This window comes from Anser cygnoides, chromosome 5 (genome assembly GCF_040182565.1).
Source record: "Anser cygnoides isolate HZ-2024a breed goose chromosome 5, Taihu_goose_T2T_genome, whole genome shotgun sequence".
NCBI classification, from domain to species: Eukaryota; Metazoa; Chordata; class Aves; order Anseriformes; family Anatidae; genus Anser; species Anser cygnoides.
In genome coordinates, this window is record NC_089877.1 from 60169864 (window position 1) to 60189506 (window position 19643).

At 46.0% G+C, this 19643-nt stretch overlaps 1 protein-coding gene across 25 annotated transcripts in view; it reads right to left on the reverse strand.

The window, feature by feature from the left end:
* Window positions 1-19643, reverse strand: part of SYT16 (synaptotagmin 16) — a 102408-nt gene that overhangs the window by 24217 nt on the left and 58548 nt on the right. For 20 of the 25 annotated variants that reach the window (XR_010831670.1, XM_048066069.2, XM_066997366.1 and 17 more), the window contains 2 exons: window positions 17487-17529; window positions 16630-17256 (listed from right to left, as the gene is read on the reverse strand). Coding sequence is in view for 19 of the 25 variants with exons in the window: in XM_048066069.2 (XP_047922026.1) it covers window positions 16630-17185 (556 nt within the window). In the remaining 6 variants the exon portion in view is untranslated. Of the gene's footprint in view, window positions 1-9815; window positions 13098-13166; window positions 13305-14377; window positions 14504-16629; window positions 17257-17486; window positions 17530-19643 lie in introns of those variants that run through there. The other 5 variants (XM_048066080.2, XM_048066079.2, XM_066997378.1 and 2 more) reach the window with 5 other exon arrangements.

The window sequence follows — 19643 nt, forward strand, 5'->3', positions numbered from 1 at the left end:
GTCTTGAAGAAAAAGCCCAAATCCTTCTGAGTATAAGAAATTCTGTGCTTGGTCCTAGGAGCTAATATGCTGTTTCTGATTCATACCTGCTCCACACAAACCAAACCAAAAGCACAAAGGGAATGGGAATGGCACTCAGGAGCCATTTCTCAGAGGTGGGCAGAAGCCCCTGCCCCCCCCCTTGGCTGCTCTTTCAATCAATGACCAGGAGAACTCCTTGTCCCCTTCCCTCTGCCCCCGAAGGGTCTCTCATCCTCCCTCCCATCAAAATGCCTCGAGTTCAGGCACTTCAGCGGAGCAGTCTGAGAGCACCCCACAGCCTCACAGTTATGGTGCTCTTCTGAGATGTGCGAGATGGTCCTTCAGGAGAATGAGAGATCCAAATCCTGATCTCTCAAATGCCAGGTGAGTGCTCTTCTCACTCCCTTCTAACATGCAAACGCCACCCCATCTTCTCCTCCTTCTCCCAGCTGTCAGACCTGGTCCTGAAATCAAGAGCCCTCATCCTCTCCCCTCTGCCCCGAGCTGAAATCAAGCGAGGGTAGGAAGTCATTTGATTCTCTGCCATTACTCCCACTCTTCCCTACAACGTCAGAAAACAGAAACAAGTAAACATGAGAACACAGGCAAGAAATAAAATAACCGAAATTCCACATACACAAATTTACTTAGAGTGAATGGGTACAGGCGCTCCTTAAGGCATTTAATTAGCAAGCCAACGTCTAATACACATTTTAAACAGTGGGTCATCCATCAAAGCACACACCACACAGCAGGCTTTCAGAATAAAATGCTACTGTAGTAAGAAATTATCCTTACACAATTGTCTTGTGGTTTTGACTCCTGCTGGGATAATATCTAGATCAATAATAGAGGAATTTTCAAAAACTACATTAAAGCCATAAAAGGCTATTCATAACAGGAAAACTCCAGAAATGTATTAATAGAGCAAGCCATTTCCCTAAGACTCAGGGAAAATTAATGTGTTAGGAAAGCAAATGTAGTATTCAGGGAAAGGAAGGGAAAAGGTGATTCACCAAAACCATTTAGAGAAACAGTCTGGCTTTTTCTTTAAAATTAAAGCAGTTTGGTAAGTGATAATCACTTACAAATACCAGTATTAGGGGATCATTACAGGTAATAGCCCAGCTACACAGACTAGAACAACTATACATCTCCAATTACATTCATTCTGGTGTTATATTCACAAAAAAAATGGTCAAAACAGAAGTTCTTCATGTAAGGGAAAAGGTCATAGCAGTAAAATGCTTGTAATTTACTTGGGAGAACTTTAAGGAAGAAAATGTCAACTGTCTTATGAATACCTGACATGAATAAACAGCAGAGTATCACAGATATATGTTGAGACAGCATTACCTAACTATCTGAACTTTAATTAGCCAGGAGTCCCCTCAGAGCAGTAGCAGCAAATTCTAAACTTAAGGGCACACTATACACTAAAAGAATGTGTTTTTTCTTCAGTCCTGCCCCACAACCTTTCCCTGTTGTGTCGTGTGTCACAAGTCACGATGAAGGCCAGGTGAACACCAGGGAACATAAATCACCAAAAAAATCTGGAAAGTCTGCATTCAAGGTTGCAGAACTGGCTGTGAAGAAACTATGAATTCTGCCCGATGAAAGGATGAGCCTCACCTGCGACACCAGGGAGCAGAACGCCAGCAGGTACTGGGATGCAGAGGCATCTCTCCAAGGATACAGGGAAAGTTCAACACATCCAATACTGAAAGTCATGCTGGAAAAAACTGCGAAGACTCCTCTCGAATTAGCAAGTAAATGGTTTGACTAACCTAAGATATATTTTTCTTCTTTTTCAGAGGTGCACAATCTCCCAGTTCTATGAATTACAATGTGCTAAAGAAACATCCTGAGAGGCCTCATCAGTTCCTAAAATGCACTGCCAGAGTTAAAAGATGAAGCCTACTAGATCTTGCTAAATTAACACCAAATAGTTTATTAACCATCAAGAAACACTGAGATGAAGGGTTTAACGTGTTTCTCTTACTTGTGCTGGCCAAGGTGATGTTTGCTGGGTGGACTGCAGTGAATCACTGTTTTTACAAGAAAAAGAAAGTCTTTTCTTTGCGATTTTCCAAAATGGCAGAAACTTGATCCCTGCTTTTAGACTGAACACAAACACACGTGGAAAGTTACAAGCTTGGGCAAGAGAAAGAAAGTACGGTCAAGAGAAGGAAAGTATTTCAGGATAGATCTTGAAACTTCTGGACTTGGTGGTGATTTTGAAGTGCCTCTTCCTGAAAGACAGGCACAGCAGCAGAGACACGAGTCAGTGGGGTGAAGCACGTTTGCCCTCATACAGCACTACTCCCTTGCTAGATCCCCCGTTCCAAGCCATTCTTCGGTGCCTCGGCACCACGTGCTCCCACACACTGAACCACAGCAGACACGGGGAGACTGAGCCGTGCTCTGCCCCTGGTTATTTTGAGATTAGCCATCAAAGTGCTAAAAAACTTCCCAGAAGAGCTTCAAAGAAGCAGAACCATTACCTAATTACTATAAATCTAAACAAAAATGGCTTGTAAATTTTAGGGGCTAAAGAGAAAAAGGATCTTAAATTTCAAGTGACATTATGCAATCAGGCCAAGATTGTTTAATTTACCACATGCTGGGTAATTGCATAAGAAGACTCCATGTTTCCAGAACTAAAACAGGCTCTTTATTAACAGGGTGATTTGCAGAGACGCTGTGGGCAGAGCTGGCATTCAAGCCATTCAGCTCCCCGGAGCATCCTCCAAACACCTCCTTCCTGCCGAGCACACTCCCCTTCCCAGGCCTTATTCAGGTTACTACAACGATTTTTAACGGTTGAAAAGTTCGGGCTAAACAAGTCCAAAGTGCCAACTGTGATGACATTCAGAAACAGAGGGTCAAGGAAAATCTCATTTAAGAACAGGATGTGCGAAGACTTTGCTGTATGCCAAGGATGAGTGGGAGAGAAGCTATTCAGGGCCCTCCAAGATGCTCAACTTCTCTGGATGCCTAAGTCTGTTGTAGATTTCTGATTCTGGAAAAAAAAGAAAACTACCAGTTTGAAGAGACCTGGCATACCCAACGACAATAGTTTACAGGCATTTGTTCATAACGAAGGGTCTAATTTTGAGCTTAATGAGGAATGGGGTGGTGAACCCAATGCCTTCGTTGACAGCACGTTTCAATATCTGGTTTAATCTAGTTTCTGAACAGCTATTTAAATAATATTAATATTACCTCTGAAAAGTTATGCCAACGCACGTTGTGCCAGAAGAAGAGTTCAATGGAGAGCCATATCTTGAGATGATCAGAGGGTGAATTAAAACCAAGCAATTGTATTTCAAAATTAAGGCATTCTATGGAACTGAAAACAGAGGGCACTTTCACAGCTCTTCCCTCTAATGAATTTCTCCAGATTTTAGAATGTGTTCAGGCCAATTTTCTAAGTAGCTACATTTTTAAATGCATTCCGTCTTTGTTTGTATAAAAGAGTCATTACATTAGTCCACAGAAGATCATAAAATTCTTCCCTTCTGTGCCATAAATTTTTAGTTTCTGTCATTGCCTGACATTTGGCGTATGCGCTGGCAAATGATCCAGCATAATTCATTCACTGTTCACCTTGCGTTTGCAAAGCTGCTGCAAAAGGAGACACGCAACTTTTGCTAAAAGGCTCGCTAAAGAAATGACTTAAATGGCACAGATCAAAAAATATTAGAACAAAGTCCTGCAGTCTTTATTCTGGCAAAATAATCCATAAAAATCCCTGTGGATTTGGAGCCAGAACTCAAAACCAATAGACAGTCAATGGAAAGATCTTCATGGACTTCATCAGGGCTTGGATCCAGACGCTTCCCTCTTTTAGTATTTTAGAAATGAGCTGCAGGTAATCAATAAGGAAAGCCAGTTTAGTAAGAAAGCAAGCAAGATCACATTCAGATACCTCTGTACTGCGTTCCTCATGGCTGGAGAGAAGGAGCTGAATGTGGGTCTATGCTCCACGCCTGCTTGTGTTGCTCTTTCAGATACTCCTGATCAAAAATTTTGTAAGCATGACATAGATCTCAAGCTGCTTAATCACCTCATTCATCGCTGAAGATGCTGTCAGTTCTTCATCCACCCCGTAACTGTTTACTGGGAGGAAAAGACAGCTTGGGCTTTAGACAGTCTGCTGCCCTCAGCCAAGAAGCCAGATGAAACGGCACACTTCCAGCTCCCAGATGGACCTTCTGGGGACAGACAGCCGAGCAAGGGTTTGAGGAAGGACTGGGGAATGAACTTGACATGGACCTGCTTCTTCAAACCTCAGGAAAGCCTGTGGATGGCATACTGTATCAGCAGCAATTACATCTTATTAGACCTTGCCCACCTCTGTGCTTCACCTTATTTTGTTAATGCATATATTTAACAGAGCAGAATAGAGTAGGACAAAACATACACAGAGAACCACTTGTAAAATCGTTAGCCCGTGCAAAGACAAAGCAATCAGCAGAGTGCTTGAAAACTTTCTTGTCCTTCCATTTGCCTTCAGCTCCTGCAAAGGAGAGGGAACTTCTTTTGTGCAGAAAAAGCAACTCGGCCACGACCTCCTCTGGGTAATGCCATGAGCACAGACACGGCACATGGCTAACAGGCACTGCTGACTCCATCTGCCAGCAGCAGAGGAACTTGGGAGACCAATGTAAATCGTAACCTTTAAAAGCGCAGATACACATTTGAGCACGTCCCCACAAACGCCCTTCCCCTCCTTCTCCCAGCACGTGCTCTGACTACGAGATGACTGCACCCTCATTAGCGCGGAAATATCTGCCAGCTGGGGGAAGGAGGGCTCAATACGCACTATATATACTTGGCCTTGCTTTCTCGGGGTGAAAATGTAGCAGCGTTTCGCTGATCTCCCTGCCGGCTCCCTCCCAGCACCGAGGGAGCCCAACAGCAGGAGGCTCTGACCCAGCGACACGCATGGAGAGGGAGCCCTGGGGACGATGGGCAGCCGGGGTGTGCGTGCACGTTTGTGTACACGCACGTTTGTGTACACGCATGTGAACGAGACAGATGTCCACCGTGGCCGACCTGCTGCTCGCTCTTGAGCACCAAGTATACAATAATGGTTGCCAAGACTCACTTCGATAATCGCCATGGCAAACCCAAGCAGCTGAACAAATGAGCGGTGCAGGCAAACGGGCGGAGGGCTCCTTTCTCGGGGAAAGCACCTTTCCTCACCTCGAATCTCACTTACACCGGCCACATGGGGAAAACAGCATCCTGCCTTCATCTGTTAAAAACCTGTGACCTCGATGACAACTTCGGCTCCTTCTCCATAAGCATATCAGCAGCGATGATGGGGTGCTGGAGCTGGCAGCACCAACGCAACCTGTGCCCACCTCCGCCCAGCAGAAGGCAACTTCTTCCACATCCCGCTGGCAGACTTGAGCCCCTCTTGCTCTGATTTACCACTTATCTGACAACAAGGCTGCTGCACCTTCTAGAAAACTGCTCTCCGTTGGAGGAAAAAGCTAAATGTTCCTGTTGTGATAAAAATGGAAAAGGGTTTTAGGCCTTGGTTGTAAATGGGCAGTGCCCAGCCATCATAAAATTTGATTATTTTTACATAAGCCCTTAAAAGTAAGTTTCTTTGAAATTGCTTTAACTAAGAATTATTTCAAGTTGTAACAACCCTTTGGTCTAAACGCGCTATGATCTGTCCAAATAATTGAAACACATAAAACTAAACATTCCTTTTCAGCCAACTGTGCAGTCAACTCACTACCCACAGCTCATGCAACCTCTGCAAAATTAATTTCAACGCTCAGCAAATACTGATAACCTCTACTTTACACATATCTTCTGGGTATTCAAGGCACAAAATAAAAATTACTTCAATTTAAACAGAAGTGTGCTTTTCACTCAATTTGCCGAAAATCCTGGGTAAAACGTTATGTTTAGTAACTAAGCCATGTCTTTCAGCATTTTCTCGTGAACACGTAACATTAAGATCCTGGGTCCACAGGCACAAGGCTGTACACTTAAACGAACGTGTATTGATGTGTGTAAACCAGGTTATTAAAAAGAAATTTTGCAGAGGCCACGTGGATCCCGTGCTCCTGGGGCGACCTGCGAACAGAGGGGAGCCCCTTCTCTGGGACAGTCAGCTCAATTTCTGGCCATTTGAAAATTCAGTACTACTTCTTAGGATGCCTAACTGAGGAACACTTTATTAGATTCATTTAAAAGCGTGGGGTGTAGGAGAGAAGACAGATACCAGTGCTCGCTTTGCAACAACACTTGTGGGATTCCTTTGTAAATCTGCAGCAAAAACCTAAAGTTAGCTATCCAACCACAGCCTTTAACTGGGCTGCTTCATCATTTGTTTCCGCAAAGCTCAGAATTTTCTTTTCTTAAAGGATCTTTTTTTTTAATGGAAGATTACATTGAGCCAAATTACATGTCTGTACCATCCACTGAATTCATCTACTGTGTCTTGCTTGGGCAAAGGGAGGAGTTTGGCCAGGTTTTAGAGATTATTGGCCTCTTGACTTTGACTCCAACTGCACAAATCCCCAAAGCATGACTGCATCGCTTGTTATGACACGATGCTATTTCTTACTTGCATTCGGAAGCACACAGGCTAATTAAACAGAGGCACTGGGGAATCTGTAGCAAATGCTTGATACGTCTGCTGTTGAATCTGTGCCTGAGCAGCAGACAGCTCCATGTCAGCTTAATGCCTCCGTATTAATAAAACTAACTCTTCCCAGGGGAGGGAAAAATGTTCGCCATTCAAATATACAAGTGTCCTGATTAGGAAAGGACAAGGGGGAAACATTTTCTGTATCGCCATGGAAACTTAAATAAAGGGCCCATAATTACAATCTAAATTCTGGAAAGATAATGAATACATCTTGAGATCTGCAGATGTTGTGTAGCATATACATATTTCTAGCAACTTCAACTCAATTACTTCTATGTATCATCTGCTTTACAAATCAGCTTCCCACCACTCTTAAGGAAGCATGTGAGTTGTTTTTGTTTTTTTTTTTTCCAAGGATGTCAGCGTGGGAGGAAGGAGGCTGACCTCTTTTTCTTGCAAGGTATTCCAAACTACGACTACTTACTCAGAAATTTCAAACACCCAATCAGTTCCAAAGTTGGCTTTCAGGCATCCAGACACACTAAGCTAAAATGTAGGAAATAAATAATTCAAGAATTCTCTGCAGCATTACCAAGTATAAAGAATAACTTAGCATTTGTTCAAAGCTCATCCAAGAAAAAAAAATTACCAAATAAAATACATAGCGTAAGTGTAAAATATAGATGTACCGCATCCTGTCTGCTTGCATGTTAAAAAAAAAATAGTGATTTTGGCTGAGCAAAAAGAAGTTAGCAAATCACATATTTCTGCTTTCCTGTACATTTAATGCTGCCCTTCACTTTCTTCCTAAAGATTTTGATTCTGCTTTACTGAGGCCAGTGAGAGCTTCCATGGGAGCAACCATCAAGCCCTGAAGGAAGTAGAAGTGTTATACCAAAAACAAAAAAGTATTTGATCATATAACCACAAACAATATCAGTATATCTATGCATAATGCATACACTTGGAGGATCCCAGGAGCTCTCGGCACAGCGTTCTGTGCTATTACAGAGCCAGCCACATAGGCCTGGTCCTAAAATTTTCATGATGGGGATGACACAGAGAAATGGTGATCTGCGCTGGCTTCTAACTCAGCAAAACCCAGAGCTGCACGCAGAATAAAGAGAAGGGCTTCTCTTTGGGAAAACTGAGCCTGCTGCAAGCAATGGATTTGTTAGAGCTTCTCAGAAAAGGGGAGGAACATTTTATAAAGGAAACATATGGCATTACACAGGGAGTTGCTACTACCAATTTCTGTGCAACTACAGCTTTGATTTGCACAGTGGCTCTGGTCTGGTGTCTTCTTCTCACTCTTGCTATCAACCAGTTGAACTGGGGGTGCAAATCAATGTACAGAGTAATGCAACTGCCTGCTGCGTGGGTTTGACTAGGGAAGAGGCAACCCCTGCCTTCATTTATGCTCAAAACTACTTGGAGATATAACCCCATCACCAAAAGCTTTCTTTTTATGCAACAGAAATCAAATCCAGAACAGCCACCCAGACCTCAAATGTATTTTAAATGGGTGGAGAATGCACTGGGACGCATAAACCCCATTTTTCTGCATACGCCTTTATGGACGGTGACATACACACCGCTTCACCTGCACATTTTCTTTGCACTCAGGCCTGAGAGGTTTTGACCCTTTCCTATAGGTAAGGGACCCCATTTGGTGGCCGGTGTTAAACATAAGGCCCCCTGTTTGCTGAGGGACAAGTGGCGGTGTCCTCTTTGTGCCACAAGCCCACCTCTACCTCTCCGTCTGTCCTCACCCCTGACCAAACCCGATGGGAAGCTCTGCGAGGAGAAGGCGCCGGGTGCGACGCAGGCAGAGAGGATCGCAGCTTGGCAGCTTTCAGAGCAGGGGAAATTTCCAGCCGCAAGTGAAAAGCAAACAAAAAAGTCAAGGGGCAATCAGAAACAAGACCAATTGCAGTATTTGGCTCTGGCCATCAGGCACTTGTAAAGCCGAACAATGCAGCAGTCAGAGCAATAAACTCCAATTCTGCACGCTGCTGTGCAAAGAAACAGAGACCTGCCCACCGAAAACAGCGTGACAATCAACATCTTTTCCTACCGTTTTTTTTCCTACTCCAAAATTTGGATTTTAAAAATAGGAACACGGGATTCGGCTTCAAACCGACTCCCGCTTTGCTGCCTAGGGTTCTTCCACAGCGAGAGGAAATGGCAGCCAAGGAGCAGAAGCAAAACCCATCCCTGATTTTCCCAGTCACCCACTTTGCATTTTACGTGTGGAGTAAGCGTGAGTCGGGCTTCGTTTGCGTCACCGGGTTTTATCAGCACGGGCCCGGGATTTGCAGAAAAGTGGAAGACAAAAGGTGACGCAGTGCAGGGGACCCTGCTAAGCCAGAAAATCCCCTGGCGTGGACAGGGCTGCACCCTGAGCCGTGCTGCACCCCACGGCCAGCTCCTTTCTCTTTAGAAGCATTATTTCATGACAGCTTTCCTGGTTGCCTTTTTACCACAAGGGGTTGAATCCCTTCAGGTTCCTTATCACCCAGCTCTTCTGCCTGGCTTGGATACTTGGTTCTCCTTCTACGACAAAAGTCACTTTGGAAGCTCCCTCTACTAGATGTAAGGAGGTTTGCCTGAAGCAGCACTAGCTTCATCCAGAAAATGGCCTTCCCCCCTCGCAGAAATCGAGCTGGACAAGGAGACCCCATGCACTGACTCCTGCTCCTCCTGCGGTTTTGCTGTGCCACGCTCACAAGCAGCCAGATCCAGCAAATGCAGGCTGATTACGCACCACTCGTGGCGCTCAGCACCGTAACCACCAGCTTCACACCCCCAAGGCTTTGTTTGCTGATTAACAGGGTGGAAATCGCCTCCTTCGCACAGATATTTGTTTGGGGTTGCTACGGATAACTACGGCATTGCAACGAGGCAGATCTTTATTTTCCCGCTGGCTTTTCTAATTGAACCTTTCTGTTTGCTACCACGGGGCTGATTCACCGCAGCCTCCTTTCGCCACTGCTGCAACACCACCGCTGCCCCGGCATCCCTGGGGAAATCACAGCCCTCAGGGGCAGCGGTGGCTGCAGATGTGGTGCAACAGGACTCTGATGGGTTTGTGACCACTCCTGTCACCCAAAGGGGACAGTCCTGTCTTCCTTCTCCTCCCCATTTCTCCCTGTTTCAGTTGTGGCCGACTCACCTGGTTTATCGGTAACAAGGAAGGGGCAGGTGGCTCTCAGAGGAAGCAACGAGCTGGTTCAATTCCCCACACAGCAACACTGGAAGAAGCACAGCTTGTGAGCAGGGAAGGTCAGAGCTCCTCAGCTGCAGGTTTACATCACCTACTGACAACTGCAGAACCACCCTCAGGCCCAATGGCCTCACAGCTACAGCACATTATTTACGGTACGAGGTCCAGGCCCTGTGACACAGAGCTTCAGCAAACCTCGGTGTTCTCATTAATCCAAACTCAGGGCTTCCTCTCCAGCACTGCGACTCTCAAACTATTTGCTGGAAAGTGCTCCCACACAGATTATGCTGCTACGTATAGACTGCATGGGCTCGAATCTCCTCAGCCCGAGGAACGAAACGTCTCCGAGCACGTGGCTTGCGTGGGCACGCACTCACCCGGTGCCGTGAGTCCTTCCAGGGATGCTTCATCACGCATCACAGCTCAGCTCTCTGGACGGGGGAGCACGTGCCTGCACGTCAGGGAGCTGCTGGGTGGGGTGAGGAGGCCAGGAGAGCAGCAGTTATTTTCAGAGTCAGCATCAGTTCTTTTCACAGTCACTTGTCTTCTACAGATTATGCTACAGATTGGTTTGAGATTCAGTCTAAATCCATGGCTGGACTACAAATAGATATAGATGAAGCCTTCCTAAACCAGAGGTAAATGCAGAAGAACCACACGAACGCACAGGCAAAGGTCCAGCCCAGCCACATCTCCCTCATTACCTGGAAGATCCACATAGCACAACGCTGCCCCTCACCACCTGTAAAACTGCACATTTTTCCCCCATGACCGCAATCTCCCTCTCTTCTTTCATCCCAGTCTTTCCCCTTGGTTACTACAATTGTGTTTCAGGAGCCCACCAGGCCACTCACGATGACGATGACTGCCAGCAGCTCGTCACAAGAGCCAGAAATGAAGCCACATCCTCACCCCCTACCTCTCAGAAAAGGTGAGGAGCACCACCAGCTCACCTTTAGGCAGAGCGATGCCATCTCAGTAAGTTCATACGAGTGCTCTTTGTGCTGGCAAGCAACGCAAAGAGGGTAGGAAGAACCAGAGGAGGATTATCCACGCACCCAGCAGCTCTTATGGCCGTTCCCTTCCGCAAGCATCTGCCTGCAGCCGTGGGTTTGCACGAGCAGCCTCCTGCAAAGCAGGCCAAGCGAGCAACGACTGCAGCTGGAAACAGAAAATGGGAAGAAGTACTACTGTTTGTGTCAGCTCAGGGAAATACTATGTCCTAGTGCTGCAGAGCGCTGCTAGTATGCCTGCACGTAACCTCCACCACGACGCAGTGAGATCATTCACACCTGCCTCGCCTGTAGTAGGAGAAGGAAGGTGAGGAGGCAGGGTTTCTAGGGGAGAGGCAGCACTTCCCAGCTGCTGCCAAGATGCTGTTTATTGGCAAATGAAGCCTCCTGAGCCCTAAACAACCTTCCCAGAGGAAGATGAAGTCGCAACTGCCATATGGGGAGTGGGAAGAGGATGCCACTTAGCAAAAGCGGATCAGAAAATACATGCACAAACACACACGCTCACACACACAATTTGTTCTGCAACTGTGCTGAATGGCAACAGCCATTTCTTCCTCTTAAATAAATCTTTCTGCACGCAGCTTATGCAACCTGCTCGACGGCCAGCACAGACGACGAGTGCTCCTGAACAGAGCCCCCCAGGGAGCTGGGCAGGACGAAGCCTTGCCTGCCAGGCAAGGAACTCGGTGAAAATCCAAACCACTGATCCACTGCGGGCTGGCAGACTGCACCTAAAACCACGAACTGAGGATGAGCAGCAGTGCTGACGGGGAAAAGACAGATCCCGCAATAGTAGCGCCTTTGCAAACTCGTGTTTTGAACCACTCTTTGCCTCCACTCCCCTGGCTATACAGCTGGAAATACTGCCATCCGCCCCCCTTTCAGGGCCGTCGCATACTCTCATCCACTTACTTGTAGCATCCCGGATGAAAATACCTCATAACTTGAAGCTTTGCAAAGGCAGAACTGCAAAGGAGTATTTTAAATATAAAAAGGAACACGGTGCCACCTTCGCAAGGACAGAAGTCTGCGCACAAATACTTCCTGAGTGGCTCTGAGTTTCCCAGACAGAAAGCGCTGAATGCAAACTCGTGTCTGCACTTCATCTCTCCCACTCGAGCAGCCAGGAGTATTTTCTGTGAAGTGCTTTTGTCCACCGTCTGTCTTTGCTTGCTTTCACTCAGTCCTAGCGGTGCTGCTGATTCAGTGTACCCTCTTCAGATGTCCTGCTTTGAGAGCAGGCGCTGATTTTTATAGGGCTACGTTCCGGCTGGAGCACAGGCTGGCTCCGTAGGCAGACAGGTGATAAAATACATCAACACTCGGGGTCTTTAAATGGAAACAGCCCATCTATCTATTTTAGTCCCAGGTGCAGGCAGAAGTTTGATTTATCACACAAGCAACAGCTTTTTGGTACGGGTGGATTTCGCTACAGGACCTAATGAAAACTCACTTCTTGCCGAGGAATTTCTGGCCGTATAAAGGGTCATTTACTGAGGTCAGGAGTTCTTACATAGAGCAGACAGAATAATTTCCTCCACTACAGCAATTACCAGGAAAAATCAATGACCCCTGTTAAGCTGGAGGCTAAGGTGAGTAAACGCAATGGAGCTTTCTAGTTTTAGAAACTCCCAGAGCCTCCCGTTACACGCGTGTGGAGGATGACTATAGCCATCCAGATGAGATTCCCATTAGGACACCAAACTTCCTGGTGTTCCAAGGTCAAAAATTTTACTTTAGTGTAGCTGAAACGCAGTCTTCAACTAGCACTGGGATTGCCTAATTGATGGGAAAAATCTCCCCAGCCTTGATGCAATTTCAGCGTAGTGCTCACCTATATATTACGCTCGTGTTATGAACACGGTGTCAGACAGCTCGGGAGGCTCCTCAATCACAGAACTGGCTGTGCAAAAATAGCTCAGCTCTGATTCACAACCTCGGCTCTGCTGGCGTGTGCCTCTCCCCGTGTCTTTTCAGAGCAGCCACTGCCAAAACTACTTTGCTTAATGGTCACTTTGACTTTGTTTGCAAAGGACGCAGGCCCCGAGGAAGAAGCGGGTTGAGATCACCGCATTCACGGCACGATTATCGCTGCTCTTCACTTTTTTCATCAGTACTGATTTTCTCTAATAGCGCCAGGCTGGGAAACAGACGGACTGGCCAGCTCTACCCCTCTGCTAGCAGCGCACTACTTTTGGAAGTGCCTTATTGCTCCGCTGCTTTTTTTTCCTCCCCAACTCTTAAGCCAAATGTGCAATGATAGATTTGGCAGCCGCTCTCTCACCAGCCACCCCCAGTCAGCTGATCCGCTCCGTCTCAGCCGCAGGGGGATGCGAAGGCTGCTCTCTCCCCCTTCTGAGATGGGTGATGGTTCCTCTATCAGAAACACTGAGGTTAGACAACAAGGAGGGTCTCGAGGAAGCTGTAAGAGAAAGTTCATCTGTATTTGCAGAACGTACAAGTGGTGGCAGAGACCTGCCTGCACGAAGGTGCTGCATTCCCACCACCAACCCCTCAAACCAAGCACCGTGCTTCGGTGAACTACTTCCCTGTTTTTATGCCATGGCCCAAAAGCATCCAAAGTGAAAAAACTTTTCCCTGCATTTGTTTCAAAACCTCGGCACAACATGACAAGCATCACTTAAATGCAGACCAGGCCTCGGCAGCAGCCAGCCCCGCACCCCGCTGCTTAGCATGCCCCGCGGTACCTGGCAGACGTTTGACTTAAGAACCCAAGAATCTCATTGCTCAAACGCTGTATTAAATCCCTAAGCCTAAAAATGGTTTTCAATAACGCGTGAGCTGCTCTGGGGCGTCGGAAAAGCTACCCTGGGAGCCAGGACACATTTCCTAGGAGGCAAAAATGTGATCAGAAACATATTTGATAAAAAGAAGGCGGCATAATGATGGGTTTTAACCGCAATTTTATTTTATTTCATCTCAGAAGCATGATGTAAGTTTAAGAGCGGGGAACAACTGGATTTTGTTTTGAATTTTTTTTTTTTTAAACTATTCTCTTCTAAGGTGATTTTTTTCCCCCCTAAATCTAATAAACTATATATTGGAATGACCTTGTAACGGGTTTCTGTGGCTCTTTAATCACCAGTGGCTGCTAAATGAAGCATATCTATTTTCTCTGTTACATTACTATTGGCAACCAGGTCTTCAGTAAGTGCCCAGAAATATTTCCATGGCAACAAAAAGCATTCAGCGTTGCAACTGTTTTGTGCCAATTTAGCTTTAAAATATTCTATTGTGGAGAGAAATATGGTACATTAAGTGAAATAAAGTCAAGATGCAATGTTCTGAAAGAATATAAGGATAAACAGGATACATGTATTTTGTAGAAACGAGGAAAAAATGCCAAATGCAAGGAAGAATGCTCAAAGCTAATAGCGATGCTACTGAACGCCTTTGCTGAATGTCAGCAAGTCCATATGCTCACTTACATTGTCACTTAGGGTTAGGTAACAAAACTAGCAGAAATAAGGATACCTCAAACATCTTCTTTTGATCACTCTAATCCATGACTGAAATTTTAAGTTGGCAGGGCATTACAGCCTCCCTGCGTGTCTAGGTTACCATCAGAAGAGTTCACACTCTTGATGTTAGAGAATGAATCTAAAGGAAAAAAAGGAAATACAAAGAAACACGTGAAATACAAAGAGCATGTCTGTGTTTTGGAAGAGAAGGGTCGCTGAGAAGAGCAAAATGAGTCCTCCCACATCAGAGTTCTCACAGAGGGCATTTTCAAATCCCAGTTCAGCACCTTCTCTCCTATTATACAACTTGGATAGCTCTGAGAAGAAAGGTCCCAGCCCTCCAGCAGCCAACTTCACGACTATCAGGCATTGAGAGCACTGGATGGCCCTTTGTGCAGGGCACTGCTGAGATAAGAAGATAAAAGACCATTTGGGAGCACTTGGGGTGACATTCCCTTTGGTGTAAAAAGCTTTGCAATGCCCTCTAAAGCGCTTTGTGGGGAAGCAGAGCACTCTAGGCTGCAGCGAGGTGGGTGCTAGGGAGGTCTGTGAGGCCAGCCTCCTAGTCCTCTAGAAGGAAAGTCAATAAGTAATAAGAGAGCCCAGCACCAACGTGGTCAGCATCTGCTCTTGGCTGGGGAAAAGGTTCACAGCGACTCTCGCCTTCAGCTGCAGTGACGGGTTACTCTGGCACCTCTGAATGTCACGCTACCATATGAATCTCACCAGAAAATTCATCTCGTCCACCCCAGTGCTCCTAAGAACCGTCCTCCTCAGGTGTCCCTGCAGGTGAGAAACTGTTCTGAGAGTGACAGCAGCTCGCTCCTGGCCCCCAGCTCCCCAAGAGCTCACCACCTTTTCTCCCATCCATTGGGAGCAAGGGTACAGTCCAGAGACAGGACAACCTGCCCTGTGTAGCACTTGTACAGAGGGAACCACGGCTCCAGCACGCCCTGGAAGGGCGCTACAAGCCCTGCTCGAATCCGCATTCATTCGATTGGAACATGACACAAGCAGCCCCAGCTTGGGGGACAGAACAGCTGAACCAAAAGCTCTTTTCAGTTACAGAATCACAGAATCACACCTGCTTAAGGTTGGCAGGGACCTCTGCAGGGCATCTGGCCGAAGCCCCTCCTCAAGCAGGGCCACCCAGAGCAGGTTGCCCAAGCCCATGCGCAGATGGCTTTTGGCCATCTCCAAGGAGGAGACCCCACAGCCTCTCTGGACAACCTGTGCCAGTGCTCCGTCACCACATAGCACAGAAGTGCCTCCTGATGGTTAGACAGAACCTCTTAGATATTAGATATTTGAAACTGAGCTCTGAAGAGGTTCAGCAAGTCTCAAGTTCTCCACCAGCCTCATACTGTAAACCTCCCTGTCCTCCTCCCATTATTCCCCTTCTTAGGGACTTGTTCCTGAGGAGCAGCTTTAACCCACCAAGACCCCAAGGTGGTGCCAGCAGGACTGCAGCTTTCCTGCATTTGGTTGGGACAAATTTCCATCAGCCTTCTGTGGCCCAGGGAACCACTGGCCACACAGACAGAGGTAGCCAGTGAGTACAATTCAAGTGGCTGAGATTCAGTCCTGAGCACGACCGGAGAAGCTGTTCATGTCACTTAATGATCAGAAGTCACAGTTAGGTCTATTTTAAACTGAAAATACCAAATTCATTTCTCCATCCCATAATCTCCTGCCTGCTGTCCTTTTCAGTTTTATTTCAAAAGCCTGTGGGGGTGGTGGGAGGGGAGGAAAATGATTTGGGAGCCTTTCATCCATAAAATCATGAGATATGGCTGGGACTTTTTAGTACAGCATTTCACAGCACATGGCACAGTAACATCTTGAGATTCCTGGCACAAAGAAACAAGGTTTGAGATTATATATATCTTTAATAGCAATGACGCAAAGGCAGATGGTTCTCAAAGCAAAGGCTTAAGGCTAAACACTCTCTTCGAAGGATCCTGCTACCTGAAACAAAACATGGCTGGGTGAGAAAACTACTCCATGCTACTGCAACCGGGCCTGAGTGGCATCTAACACACAGCATTTCATCCTGGAGATTTCCACTCATTTCAATTAGATCAGTTTCATGAACAAGAAAAGAACTGGAAATATAAGAGGGAAAGGTTAGATTTTTCTCTGGTAGTTTTGTTGGGTTTTGTTTTAGCTGTGAGAAACAAAGACGACACTGAACAAAACGAGCAGATTAGCAACTGCATCAAATCAATAGTGGAGAAGCGGTCTGGGTGTTTGAAAGGTGCTTACCTGCAAAACTTGCCTTGCCGTTATGAATTTCTGTGGAGCCACCCACGCTGAGGTTGTTCTCGTGGTCTCTGACCCTCACAGAGGGCTCACCTTCTTCCTCAGCGATAGTAGGAAGCCGATCAAGTGGCTGGAAATCTTCATTCATCCAGTAGGATCCGTTGGCTGCCAAAGGCCTGGTGCTTTCAACACTCTGCTCTGGTAAGCCGGTGGTATTTTTGACCCATTTTTGCCTCTGGAGACCCAGGTCAGAGCCACTAGGGAGGGGCTGTGAAGCAAGACCAGGACCCCCAATGTGACCGTCTTCTCTAGGATACGCGTATTCCTCATCCCACAGGTCCATGTGTATTTCATCTTCTGATTCCTCAGAATAATCCTCATAAACTCCTCCGTTGTCCTCCAAGTCCCGGTTTCTCTCCTCCTCTGACTTACGACCCACTCCGCTCAAATTCAGCAATGAAGCTGATATAGAGTCTCCTGCCTGCTGGATAGCTTCGTATATTTGAGACATCCAAGAAGACAGTGGCTGGAGGAAATTTTGAGCAGCCTCAGAAGCCATGTTTAACACTGTGCGGGTATCTGGTGATCAGTTGTTCGGTTTTGCCAGCATGTCACTTATAATTCAGGGAGCTACAAGAATAAGCATCAGAAGAGATTACTGCAAATTGCTTGTCCATCAACACCTGCCAACACATTATCTACCTAAGGTGTCTGGATCTGAGAGGAGAAATGGAAAAGTGACTTCCACCCATTGAGAATACCACGAGAAAGCCAGAAATGATGGACAAATCACGCATATTCCTGCAGAGTTGCTAAACCTTATATAAAAGCACAAACATAGAACATGGGAGCAAAAGTACCTTTTCTGAAGCACACAAATTCTGGTTACAGCCGTCAACAGACCTGGTAAAAAAAGAAAGTACAAAACAAACTTCAGTCAAAAAATCTCAAATAACTTCCTGGCCCTGACTTCTACCACACCCTTAGCATGTCCAGATGGGGAAAGGGAAGCATGGAAAATTTGGGGAGAATTATGTTTTGGTTGATTCAAGTGACAGGCCCAAAGCTTGCAGAACCAGCCTGTGGCAGAAAAACACCTCAAATGCTTTATTTCAGAAGGGATTTACAGAAGCCCTCTCTGCCCCAGAGTAACACAAAGAAAAATAGTTGTGCCCTTCACAGAAATGAACAAGACAGGAGGTAGGATGTTACAGATATTAAATTACTGGAAACAGGAGCAAGTTAACAAAAGCATTGGTCTGTATGCCCGTTATAACTCTCAGTGGCTGGAATAAGCTACCTGCTTCAGCCACATCTTCACTATGAAGGTAGACAGAGCCCAGGTCCTTATAGCACTACTTCAGTACAGAACAATCACGATAAGAGATTTATAAAAGCTGGTATATTTAACTGCTGTTTAAGCACCGCCATACACAGAATAACCACACATTTGGAGAACTGTAAATATTGACCTTTGGGTTGCGATGAACTCCGACACATGATTTCTCTGAAGCTGGAGATGGAATCAGGCTTTCCCTATCTTGTTTTCTTAAAGCTCTCCTGAATACTAAATAGGAACATTAGTCTTTTTTGCTGTCATAACTTGCAGAAAGCTAAGGTGCCTTTTTTTGCCCATTACACATTTTCCCAGATTATCACAAGACAGACATTCTTTGAGGGACTCGGAGAAGAAAAAGCCTACACACACAGCATGATGGGTTTAGGAAGAAAGAATTAAATAGTTGCAGATCTGGGGCTAAGAGAGAACTAAAAAGATGCAAAAAGAAGTTTCAGAATTGAAATAATCCCAGCAGTATTATTAATAATAATACTACCAGTATTAATTTGTGTCTTGCTGAACTTAGAGGCCTAGGAGTAATCAAACTATAAAAGGGTAAATACATAATGAGTAGCAAGAAAATAAGATCAGCAGCAATGTGTATTACCTTATTAAACAATATTCAGAGAAATATCTTGGGAAGACCACTGTTTGGGGTATTTAAATGGAGCATGGATGAAGGAGGTTACACTTTTTTTGGGGGGGAAACTGCTTCCTTACGGATGAGATTAGTGACTTGAAAAGGTCTTTTACATTTTGAAACACCTCTACTGAATAATTCTACTGAATAATTTTGTCCAGTGCTGTTGACTTACGGTGCAGACACTTCCAACAAGCTAATTATCCGCTTCAGTATGTACTTTAAATTGCAGTCCTACCAAGGACAGTAAATAAACACAGGTCACTAAAGCCCATTTAAAAGCTGATGGCTGTTACAAACTCCTCTGGCTCTGGGCACACCTACCTGCCAGCTGCTGGCCTCTGACCCAGCCCTGGGGCCCAGGCAATGCTCCCTGCCACGCTTTAAACCTTTGGCAAAGAGCAGACAATGCCATGACACAAGCTCCCAGGTGAGCGGCTCCCTTCACTGACCCTCTGTGCCCAGCCCTGCCCTTATCAAAGCCTCTGCAACTCATTTTCTCGCAGAGCTGGTTACACACTCCAAGCATAATGCATGGCACTGGTAAGTCACAGCAGTCACTGGGAAGCGATGGTAATTTAGACAGCGAGATTTTCTGACATGTGGAAGGAGGTAAATTTGGGTCAGTAAGTACTAGTTACAGGATACATTTTTAGCCAGTCAATTATTTACAGGGAACAGCAAACGAGTCTCTGATTTTGATGAAAAGAGGACTTCACAAGGCTCTGCCTCCATCGCAGCAGCAAGAAACACGACAGCAGTAGCCCTCGGAGGGATGCAGGCATCCAGGAGTGACAGCTAACCAATGCAGAGCAAGCATATGGCTGCAAAAAGGAAGCTCTGATCTGTTCTAAAAAATCAACAGAACGCAGACTTGTGATATTCTCGCAGGGAATAGCTAGCTCCTCTCGTAACTTATTTCAGAGCTGACACCCAGTTGGTCCCACGTCTCCTGGATGCTGTGGCCTACTGCCCCGTGGCTCAGGCAGCCAGCGCCGTGCTGCACAACAGATTCCCCAGCAGGGAGGCTGGCACCAC